Source organism: Rutidosis leptorrhynchoides, chromosome 4 (assembly GCF_046630445.1).
Source record: "Rutidosis leptorrhynchoides isolate AG116_Rl617_1_P2 chromosome 4, CSIRO_AGI_Rlap_v1, whole genome shotgun sequence".
In the NCBI taxonomy this organism is placed as follows: domain Eukaryota; kingdom Viridiplantae; phylum Streptophyta; class Magnoliopsida; order Asterales; family Asteraceae; genus Rutidosis; species Rutidosis leptorrhynchoides.
Genome location: NC_092336.1, coordinates 6,502,498 through 6,514,856, shown reverse-complemented (window position 1 = coordinate 6,514,856; position 12,359 = coordinate 6,502,498). Strand labels below are relative to the sequence as shown.

Below are 12,359 nucleotides of genomic sequence, written 5' to 3'. Positions count from 1 at the left end.
ATTTAAGTTATATATGGTCGGTTATACCACCTGAATTATATTTTCTGTAATCTAACTCTTATTAACTTCACTAACATTTATATTTATGTTATTTAAGTTATATATGGTCGGTTATACCACCTGAATTATATTTTCTGTAATCTAACTCTTATTAACTTCACTAACATTTATATTTATGTTAATAAGACCTCATGATTGTACGCAACACGTCATTTGACAACACGGTACTTTATGTACGCAACACGTCATTTGACAACACGGTACCATGGGTCGAGATTAATTCCGATCAATACGAATACGATGGGGTCTTTATATGTTATCCAACATTTATGATTACTTATGCAATTAATCATTATTTATTTCATGCATACTAATGTTTATTCTTAAATTTATAATCTTAAAAGTTAAAATAAAAAAAGTAGTTTGTATTTTTTATTAAAAGTAAATCTTAAAAGTTAAAATAAAAAAGTAGTTTGTATTTTTATTAAAAGTAAATCTTAAAAGTTAAAATAGAAAAAGTAGTTTGTATTTTTATTAAAAGTAAATCTTAAAAGTTAAAATAAAAAAAGTAGTTTGTATTTTTATTAAAAGTAAATCTTAAAAGTTAAAATAAGAAAAGTAGTTTGTATTTTTATTAAAAGTAAATCTTAAAGGTTAAAATAAGAAAAATATATTATAATAATATATATTATAACTTAATATATATTATAATAATATCATTAATAATATAATATAATATGAACCTATATTCCCTTATGATTTTATTATTTGTAATCATACCATTATTCCTTTGTTTACTACTTATGAATCTAAACTAATTCTAATTGCATGTTGTTATTTATCTACGAAAAAAAAATAATATTATGATTATGATTATGATTTATGTTGTTCATCTTTCTGAAAATAGAAAATGTCAAACTTATCAAAGCTTGAGTTTGATGCCTTAGACGTATCGGGAACAAACTACACATCATGGGTTATGGACGTAGAAATAAATCTTGGATCATTGGGTATTCTAGAAACTTTAAAAGAAAATAATACTTGTTCCGATCAAGATAAATTAAAATCAATTGCTTTTATTCGCAAACATATTGATACCACCTTAAAACATATGTTTCTCACTATCAAAGATCCACATGTTTTATGGGAAAGTATCAAGAGTAGATTCGATAATCAAAAGGAAATATTACTTCCAGCTGCGAGGGAAGAATGGAGAAATCTAAGGTTCCAAGATTTCAAAAAGGTAAGTGAATACAGCTCGGCCATGTTCAAGATCCGTTCAAAGCTTCAATTCTGTGGTCAAGAAATAAGTGGTGCTGATATGATGGAGAAAACTTTCTCCACAATGCATTCTGCAAATATAACTGTGCAAGAAAATTTAAGATTGCAGAATTATAAAACTTTTTCCAAACTTCAAACTTATCTCTTAGTTGCAGAAGTTAATAAAGAATTACTGATGAAAAATCAAGAATCTCGTCCTACCGGTGCGCTAGCATTTCCTGAAGCTAATGCTATTAACAATAATAATAATAATAATAATAATAATAAAAGAAGAAATGCACATGGACGAGGGCGTGGAAGAGGTCGTAGCCATATTGGCCAAAACCATCATCATGGAAATTACCATAACAATAATAAAAATCATAACTATGTTCGAAATCACCCTTATGGTAATGGTCGTGGTGGTGGTCGTGGTCGTGGTGGTCGTGGTCGTGGACAAAGAAATAATAATCCACAAAATTATAAAATCCAAACACCATACAATCCCACAAATCACAATGTTGAAGAAGGCTCTTCAAAGAATGTTGAAGATTCTTGTTACCGATGTGGTAAAATTGGCCACTGGTCTAAAAACTGCCGAACAAATCAGCATTCTGTTAATCGGTATCAAGAATCCCTAAAGGGAAAAGAAAAAGAAGCAAATCTTGTGGATATGATTATCAGTCAGTGACAACAGAAAATGAAAAATATTTAAGTATCACTGATAAGAATCGTGTAATTGAAAAACTACCAAGACTTCATTCTGGTTTACATTATACACATATAAATGTACCTGAAGTAAATGTGGTAGTTAAAGAAAAATTATGTGATCCTGTAATGATCAGTTTGTGGCATGAGAGATTAGGTCACCCAGGATCAACAATGATGAAAAGAATAATACAAAATACACATGGACATCCATTGGCGGATCAAAGGATCCCTCATGATGCACTTATCCCATGTACATCATGCTCACTTGAAAAGTTGATAATAAGACCATCACCTCTTAAGGTTGAAAAAGAATCACCAATGTTTCTTGAAAGAATTCAAGGTGATATATGTGGACCAATTCATCCACCATGTGGACCATTTAGATATTTTATGGTTCTAATAGACGCATCTAGTAGATGGTCTCATGTTTGTCTATTATCAAGTCGAAATATGGCATTTGCAAAATTTCTTGCTCAAATTATTAAATTGAGAGCACATTTCCCTGATTATACTATTAAAAGGGTGAGACTAGATAATGCCGGTGAGTTTACGTCTCAAGCATTTAATAACTTTTGCATGTCTATTGGGATTATTGTTGAACATCCCGTTGCCCATGTGCATACACAAAATGGTTTAGCTGAATCATTAATTAAACGATTGCAGCTAATAGCTAGACCATTGATAATGCGAACAAAACTCCCAGTATCTGTATGGGGCCATGCAATTTTGCATGCTGCATCATTGATTCGCATTAGACCAAGCGCAAGTCATACATATTCTCCTTTGCAACTTGCTTTTGGTCATCAGCCAAATATTTCCCACCTTAGAACATTTGGTTGTGCGGTTTATGTCCCTATCGCACCACCACAACGCACTAAAATGGGTCCTCAAAGAAGGATGGGAATATATGTTGGATATGAAACATCTTCAATAATAAGATATATTGAACCCATGACGGGTGATGTTTTTACAGCACGTTTTGCTGATTGTCACTTTAATGAAACATTATTCCCTAAATTAGGGGGAGAAATAAAAAATAAAGAAAATGATGTTTCATGGTGTTAACCTCAATTAATGTATCTTGATCCTCGCACAAAAGAATGCGAGATCGAAGTTCAAAAAATAATGCATATGCAAGAACTTGCAAATAAATTGCCTGATGCATTTACAGATACAAAAAGAGTGACTAAATCATATATACCAGCAGCAAATGCTCCAGCTCGAATTGAAATTCCAAAAACTGGCAATAATGTTATTCTTGAGTCTTTGCCACGCCAGAAACGTGGGAGACCAATTGGTTCCAAAGATAAAAATCCTAGGAAAAGAAAATCAGCTGATAATGAGGTAAAAGAAAGTGTTCAAGAAGAACTACAAATCAATACTCCTTCTGCAGAGGAGATTGATGATGTCAATACGGAATTTTCAATCAATTACGCACATTCAAAAATATTATGGAACCGAAATGAAATGAAAAATCTTGATGAGATATTTTCATATAATGTTGCATATGACATCATGAATGATGATGATGATCCAGAACCAAAATCTGTCATGGAATGTCAAAATAGACATGATTGGGATCATTGGAAAGGAGCAATACGAGCTGAATTTGAATCACTCAATAAAAGAAAAGTTTTCGGATCTATCATTCTCACACCTAAAGATGTGAAACCTGTGGGATATAGATGGGTTTTTGTGCGAAAAAGAAATGAGAAAAATGAAGTTACAAGGTATAAAGCTAGACTTGTAGCTCAAGGTTTTTCTCAAAGACCGGGAATTGATTATGAAGAAACTTATTCTCCTGTTATGGATGCAATTACTTTTAGATACTTAATCAGCCTGGCAGTTTCTGAAAATTTAGACATGCATCTCATGGATGTTGTGACTGCTTATCTTTATGGATCACTTGATAGTGATATATATATGAAGATACCTGAAGGATTTAAGGTATCAGAAGCAACCAATGCAAAACCCAAAGAAATGTACTCAATCAAGTTACAAAGGTCTTTATATGGGTTGAAACAATCGGGTCGCATGTGGTATAAACGATTAAGTGATTACTTGATAAGCAAAGGGTATACCAATAATCTTATTTGCCCATGTGTTTTCATTAAGAAAACAACATCCGGATATGTGATCATAGCTGTTTATGTTGATGATCTTAATATCATAGGTACAAATAAAGAGATCCATGAAGCCATTCAACTTCTAAAGAAAGAATTTGAAATGAAAGATCTCGGAAAAACCAAGTATTGCCTTGGTTTACAAATTGAACATATGCCTAATGGTTTACTTGTACATCAAACAACATATACTGAAAAGATTTTAAAACGTTTTAATATGGACAAGGCAAAACCATTAAGTACTCCTATGGTTGTTAGATCACTTAATGTTGACACTGATCCATTTTGTCCCTGTGAAGATCATGAAGATATCCTGGGACCAGAAGTACCATATCTTAGTGCAATTGGAGCTCTTATGTATCTTACAAATTGTACAAGACCTGACATTTCTTCTGCAGTTAATTTGTTGGCAAGGTTCAGCTCAGCTCCTACCAAAAGACACTGGAATGGGATCAAACACATATTTCGATACCTTCGAGGAACTACTGATTTAGGATTATTTTATTCTAACGAATCAAAACAAGATTTGGTTGGTTATGCAGATGCAGGTTATTTATCTGATCCACATAAAGCTAAATCTCAAAATGGATATGTATTCCTAAATGGAGGTACCGCAATATCATGGCGTTCTCAAAAACAAACACTTGTTGCAACATCATCAAATCATGCCGAAGTAATTGCATTACATGAAGCCAGTCGGGAATGTTTTTGGTTGAGATCAATGACACAACTCATTACTGATTCTTGTGGACTAGAACGCAATAAAAGTTCAACAACTATCTATGAAGATAATGTAGCTTGCATAACACAGATGAAAGAAGGGTATATCAAAAGTGACCGAACAAAACACATACCCCCTAGATTCTTCTCATACACTCAAAATCTCATTAAGGACAACCAGATTGAAATGAGATATGTTCAGTCCAGCAAAAACTCTGCTGACCTTTTCACCAAAGCACTTCCAACTGCTATTTTCAGAACACACGTTCATAATATTGGCATGAGGCATGTTCAGAAGATGTAACAACTCAGGCGTTGCCTACTTGAGGGGGAGTCAACTCTATGCTGCACTCTTTTTCCCTTAGCTAAAGTTTTATCCCAAAGGGTTTTCTTTAGCAAGGTTTTTAACGAGGCAGTACTAGTTATTCACTAATAAAATTATCATCCAAGGGGGAGTGTTATAAAAGTAATAATTGGATGATAATTTTATTATTATTATAGATATTGCATAGTATATTTTTTTGAGTATAAATAGGTGTGTTGAGTTAGAGTTTATTGTATGTATTTTTTGGTTAACAAAAACACTCTCTCTCTCTAGATTCCAAATGCCACCAAACTCTCATTGTACATTTTTCTATAAATAAAAAACCAATTACTCATACCTTTTGTTCAACCTTTGTTTTCTCCGTTTTACAGTATCTCTATCTCTATATACCTTCTACAGTCAAGAACCACTAAAGGTAGTTATAAGCCTACTGAATTATAACAACAACAACAATTTAATGCATATTCCATATATATAGAACAACAGACCTTTAAGTTTACCCGCCTTTATTATTACAGTATTGATGTAAAAATGAGTTTATAGACTTTTTGAAAATTCAATATGTAGATGAACCCAAAAGCTTATGCAGGCCAGACGCCTTATAATCTTTAGAAAATTTTCTTTTCTTTTGTTAGGGAATGGAGTAACCACACATTCGGGAAACGTCCATGCTTGCCGTTCCTTCAAAATATTAGGGAACCGATTCAAACAACATTTTATATTCAACGAATTGAAACTCGTAAATTTTACTAGACCACACCGACCCCAATCACTTGATGTCGCTTTCAAGTGACCGATAAGTTTTAATCAACCCGAACTTAAAAAGAATACACCACCGGCACACACACACGGTTAGGTTATGCAACAGGTGATCAGAACTGAGTTACAAATTTTGTACTGAAATGGGTTGTGTGTCAGGGTTGAAGTTGAATCAAAATGCATGGGCTTTGTCCAACAGAGTTTATAACTAATTAGTGTATAAATACCTTAATTAACCATGGTTGCAGATACTTTGAATTTTCCATAGTTAAAATGCCTGCTTTGGTAGGTCACGTGACAAATCAGGAGGATGGATGGTAGCTCCAAATTAAATAATTTACCTCAGCATCATCATACTCGAACCGAACCATAAAAGTACAAGTGCAGTTATGTTTATCATGCATCTGCCTTCCAATGTGCATCAGAACAAATTGTGTGACCTTCCTTTGCCTGAACATTAGAAACAACAATAAAGATTATCATATATCAAACAAACTTTTCGCTTTAGCTCTAACTTCGATATTAGATAAAAGTTGGAGAAAATAGTATGGTCACAAGATAATAAGTGACACAGAAAAGAGCCTCGATGCACTACAGCACTAGCAGATAAAGCTCTATCCACCCATTTGTTTAAAAATAGGTAATTCGAGCTGTATTTATTGGTGAAGAGTCGACCGACCCGTTTTGAACTGCACACCCGCCAATTTGCCACTACATCTACAAGGTCAACTTTTAGTCAAATATAATACAGAGGACGGTTTGATATATCATGTGGTTCAGGATGAATTCTAAAAGATTCCTCATAATCAAATTAGAAGATTGTTTTAGGAATCAGATAACATATACAAGTATACCCACAACGGGTTTTAAAAACATACGTGAGATTCTTTGATGCATAAAACGAAACATATTAGTGAGATTTTATAATGCAGTTTGTGATGAGTTTATGATTGGATGCTTCTTTGTTAATGCATCTATTGAGCTTTTACTCTTAACTACTGAAAAAGATTGTCTATCGACAAACCAGCTGTGTACCTATTCAAGGAAAACAAGGGCGTTGACCCTGGTAGTCTAGTGGTGGGAGACAAGTAAACATAAAAACGGAGGTCACATGTTCAAATCCCGTCCAGGTGTTCCTTTAACTGCGGGCTACGAATTTACATCCCTCGTATTGGCCATGGTACCTGTCGATGGGGACCGACGCAGGAGGGTCGATTACCCTTTTCTTAAACAGAAATCTAAAAAGCTAACAATAAGCATATATTACGAAGCTCATATTATTAAAGAGAGACGACCCAACTATCATCATTCTATCTCATTACGGAGGTGATCCTCACATACCACTTTTTGATCATTCTACACTTTTGTCCCATAAATTCACAGTTATACCCCTAGAAAGTTAAACTTATATTATTATTGTAATTATAATATAATTAAGGGTATAATAGTAAATGTGTAGATGGATCAAAAAGTGGTGTGTCACGTGCCATCTCATTAACGAAGAAGTTCTCTAATCATTAGGGTATATTTAAATATGTATCTTTAATGTTCCAGAGTTTAATTTTTGGAGAGAAAGGGAAAGAATCAGAAGGAAGCTAAATGAGATTGGTGTTCCTTAGTTTTATTTCGGAGAGAAAGGAAAGGAAGGGAAGGAAAATTCAGTGTAATTTTCCATCAACCCTTTTCTTCTAATTTGGAAGGATTCAGGTTCTTCCCCTTTCTCTTGTCTTCTCTTCTTCTCATTTCTTTTAACGAAGAACTCTGAAACAGGGTAACTCTAAAATCTTAATATTTTAATCCACAAACACAATGATAATATAATTCACCCCATCAAATTAAAATTACAAAAAACAAGGCGCATAACATTACAGGGAAAAGGGAAACTAAAAATAAATGATAAAAACGATTGGAAGTCGGCTTTTATAATCAACACAGTCAAAGCATAAAATGTAGTACTAAAGTACATATACATATACAATTTACAATTCATTAATATATAATCTTATAAATACATCAAGAGTAACATGTAAACAGAAGATACCTCTGAGAGAGTGAATTCAGAAGCATTATCAGTTTCGTCAGTCTCCATCATCACTTCTTCAGTTGTCATATTCGTTTAACGTAATTTAACGAATCTGATAATAAAACTGGTGAATTTAATACGAATGATGTGTAACTAACGTTGCGATCAAATCGATTTTGAGGTGAATTTCATATTTAAATCGAATTAGATTTAGAATTAGGATTGGAATTAGGGATTTGTGGTTGGTTTTCCAATATGAGTGGGTGGGAGAAATTTCCCAATACATACGTACTGAACCTGCAAACTGTCACGTTGTGTGCATAGTGGAAGTTTTTTTTTTTTTTTTTTTTTTTTTTTTTTGAACAAGTACCACTCATCTGAGACAAATAACTCGTGTTTTGAGTCCGTATTGTGAGTCACTTTTTGCACTTTTTTGATAATTATGATGTGTTGAGTAGAGTAGTGGTGGTGTTGTAAGTTGGTGTTGTGAGTTCGTGTCGTGGTAGTGAAATGCTGATGTAACATTTAATTTTATATTTTTCTATTTTATTTATTTGTTTTATTTTATTTTTTATTATAATATGATTATATTTATATTTTAAAAATATTATTTATTTACAATGGCTATATTTGAACCGTTTAATATTTTTTCAAACGTCTATATTTATATTCCCTATATAAACACCCACTCATCTCAAATTATAACACACACTTCATTTCTCCTAAATTATTCTATCAATTTTCAAAATGAGTCCGTTGAATTTTGCGTAAAAGTTCATTAATTTAAAAGACTAAGAAAATACATCAATTTGAACGAAATAATAAAAACATAACAATATATTAATCATCAATATTAATATTAGCAGCACGAAAATAAGGTGAAAAATTCCAAACGTGCTCGGTTAAATCTGACTCCAGCTGATTGTGAACTTGCCTATCTCTGATTTCTTTAACCCTGACATCTCGATCCCTCAAATTCCTTTCTAACCGAATAGGTCGGTTACTTGGTGCAGCAATCATTCTTTCATCTCCTTTTTAAATCACAAATCCGTTATTTTCTTGAATCATGTTATGTAATACAACACAAGCGTACATATGTCTTATGTCTTCTAATTTTGTTGAAATCCTTGTCGGAGTCTTTAACATTGCAAAGCTACCTTGTAGTACTCCGAATACGTTCAATATCTTTTCTTGCACTTTCTTGAAACCGTTTAAACTTTTTACGTGGTTCGTCAATTGGATTGTGGGGCGCTTTGACCAACATAGCCCAATCTGGGTATATACCATCACATAGGTAATACCCTCTCTCGTAGTGATGGTCGTTTACATTAAATGGTGAAGGTGGAGCAGTGCCCTCTTTTATAGTGTTAAACAACGGTGAATAATTTAAAACGTTAATGTCGCTGTTTGCACCTACCATACCAAAGAATGCATGTCATATTCAAAAATCTTGAGAAGCCACTGCTTCAAGCATAATAGATGGGCCTTTTTGATCACCTCGAGTATATTGTCCTTGCCAAGCAATATGACAATTCTTCCATTGCCAATGCATACAATCAATACTACCTAGCATACCCGGTAGACCATGTTTTTTGCGTGAAAATTATAAAGCCGGGCAATATCATCGGCGGTTGGTTTTCTCAAATACACTAGTGCAAACAAATGAAATACGCATCTACAAAAATTATCTAAACATAAAGCAGTCATTTTCTCGCCAATTTTTATGTATTTGTCAAACAGATCTGGTGTAGTTCCATACGCCATTTGACGTATGGCCGCGGTGCACTTTTGTAGGATCGTCGAACTTTGACGACCAACTCCATCTGGATGTTCCCTAAAAAACAAAAAATAATCGGGAATACTGGTACTATTAAAGTTAGATATTGAAATGTCCCGTTCATATTGATTATAAACGTTCCATATTAATTGATTTCGTCGCGAGGTTTTGACCTCTATATAAGACGTTTTTCAAAGAGTGCATTCATTTTTAAAACAACCATAACCTTTATTTTATCGATAAAGGTTTAAAAAGCATTACGTAGATTATCAAATAATGATAATCTAAAATATACCGTTTACACACGACCATTACATAATGGTTTACAATAAGAATATATTACATAAAAGTAAGTTTCTTGAATGCAGTTTTTACACAATATCATACAAGCATGGACTCCAAATCTTGTCCTTATTTTAGTATGCAATAGCGGAAGCTCTTTATAATCACCTGAGAATAAACATACTTAAAACGTCAACAAAAATGTTGGTGAGTTATAGGTTTAACCTATATATTATCAAATCATAATAATAGACCACAAGATTTCATTTTTATAGCACATCTCATATCAGGCATTTCGCAAACTGCATAGAGATAAAAATCATTCATATGTTGAACACCTGGTAACCGACGTTAACATAATGCATAGAATATCCCCAAAACAGAACCTCTCGTCTGTATAATAATCTCGAAGTACTAAACCATCCATAACCTGAATGGGGGTTGTTAAGCCCAATAGATCTATCTTTAGGATTCGCGTCAATTAGAGGCCATTTCCCTAATTCTTAGGTTACCAGACTGGAAGGGCGATATTCGGTTTAATAATCCAACCATAGAATGTAGTTTTGCGTACTTGTGTCTATTTTGTAAAACATTTATAAAGCTGCATGTATTCTCATCCCAAAAAAAAATTAGATTTTAAAAGTGGGACTATAACTCACTTTCACAGATTTTTCCTTCGTTGAAAAATAAGACTTGGCCACTGGTCGATTCACGAACCTATAACAAATGTGTACATATATATCAAAGTATGATTGAAGTATATTCACAACATTTTTTATTACGTTTTTATGATTTAAGTTTGTTAAGTTAGCAGTCCTCGTTAGTAACCTACAACTAGTTGTCCACAGTTAGATGTACAAAAATAAATCAATATATATTATCTCGAATCAATCCACGACCCAGTGTATACAAGTCTCAGGCTAGATCACAACTCAAAGTATATATATTATTTTGGAATCAACCTCAACCCTGTATAGCTAACTCAAACATTACTGCATATAGAGTGTCTATGGTTGTTCCGAAATATATATATATATATATATATATATATATATATATATATATATATATATATATATATATATATATATATATATATATATATATATATATATATATATATGGGTCGATATGATATGTCAAAATATTGTATACGTATCTATGGTATCCCAAGATTACATAATATGTATAATACAAAATAAATTAGTTAGGATATATTTAGTCTAGATTTGTTACAAAATTTTCGTAGCTAAAACTAGCAAATTTATCCAATTTTATTTTACCCGTCATTTCTTCGTTTCAAATCCGTTTTGAGTGATTCAAGTTGCTATGGTTTCATAATGAACTGAAATTTATGAAACTAAATAGAAAAAGTATAAGTTTATAGTCGGAAATACAGGTTACAAGTCATTTCTTAAAGAGGTAGTCATTTCCGTCGAAAGAACGACATCTTGATGACCATTTTGAAAAACATACTTCCACTTTGAGTTTAACCATGATTTTTGGATATAGTTTCATGTTCATAATAAAAATTATTTTTCCAGAAGAACAACTTTGAAATCAAAGTTTATCATAGTCTTTAATTATCAAACCCAAAACAGCCCGCCGTGTTACTACAACGGCGTATGTCCGGTTTTACGGTGTTTTTCGTGTTTCCAGGTTTTAAATCATTAAGTTAGCATATCATATAGATATAGAACATGTGTTTAGTTGATTTTAATAGTCAAGTTAGAAGGATTAAATTTATTTGCAAACAAGTTTAGAATTAACTAAACTATGTTCTAATGATTACATGTTCAAATCTTCGAATAAGATAGTTTTATATATATGAATCGAATGATGTTATGAACATCATTACTACCTCAAGTTTAGTAGGTAATCCTACTGGAAGTGACAAGAAATGATCTAGCTTCGAAGGATCCTTGGATGGCTTGAAAGTTCTTGAAGTAGAATCATGACACGAAAACAAGTTCAAGTAAGATTTTTACTCGAATTAAGATAGTTTATAGTTATAGAAATTGAATCAAAGTTTGAATATGAATATTACCTTGAATTAGGATGATAACCTACTGTAAATAACAGAGAGTTCTTGATCTTAGATGATTACTTGGAATGGATTAGAAAGCTTGGAAGTAAACTTGCAAACTTGAAAGTGTTCTTGATGTGTTCTTGAGTAATTGTTTTTATGATGATTATAGGTAATAATCAAAGTTTGTATTTGATGATTTTTGCTGGAAAAATAGTAACTTAGAAGTTCATGGAAGAGTGTGTGTGTTTTGAGAGAGAATTGGGAAGAAAATTGGAAGTGAAATGGAGTAGGTGGTGAGTGGTGAAGGTGAGTGGGGTTAAAAGGAGTTCTTGTTTTTGTTTCCTTGCTCA

At 32.6% G+C, this 12,359-nt stretch overlaps 1 protein-coding gene across 1 annotated transcript; it reads right to left on the bottom strand.

The window, feature by feature from the left end:
• Window positions 1-8,761: 8,761 nt before the first annotated feature.
• LOC139839480 (uncharacterized) lies at window positions 8,762-9,685 on the bottom strand. The gene is made up of 4 exons (XM_071829546.1): window positions 9,497-9,685; window positions 9,419-9,455; window positions 9,098-9,334; window positions 8,762-8,952 (listed from the first exon to the last, which is right to left on the bottom strand). The coding sequence occupies exons 1-4, from the start codon at window positions 9,683-9,685 to the stop codon at window positions 8,762-8,764; spliced, it is 654 nt and encodes a 217-aa protein (XP_071685647.1).
• Window positions 9,686-12,359: the final 2,674 nt, after the last annotated feature.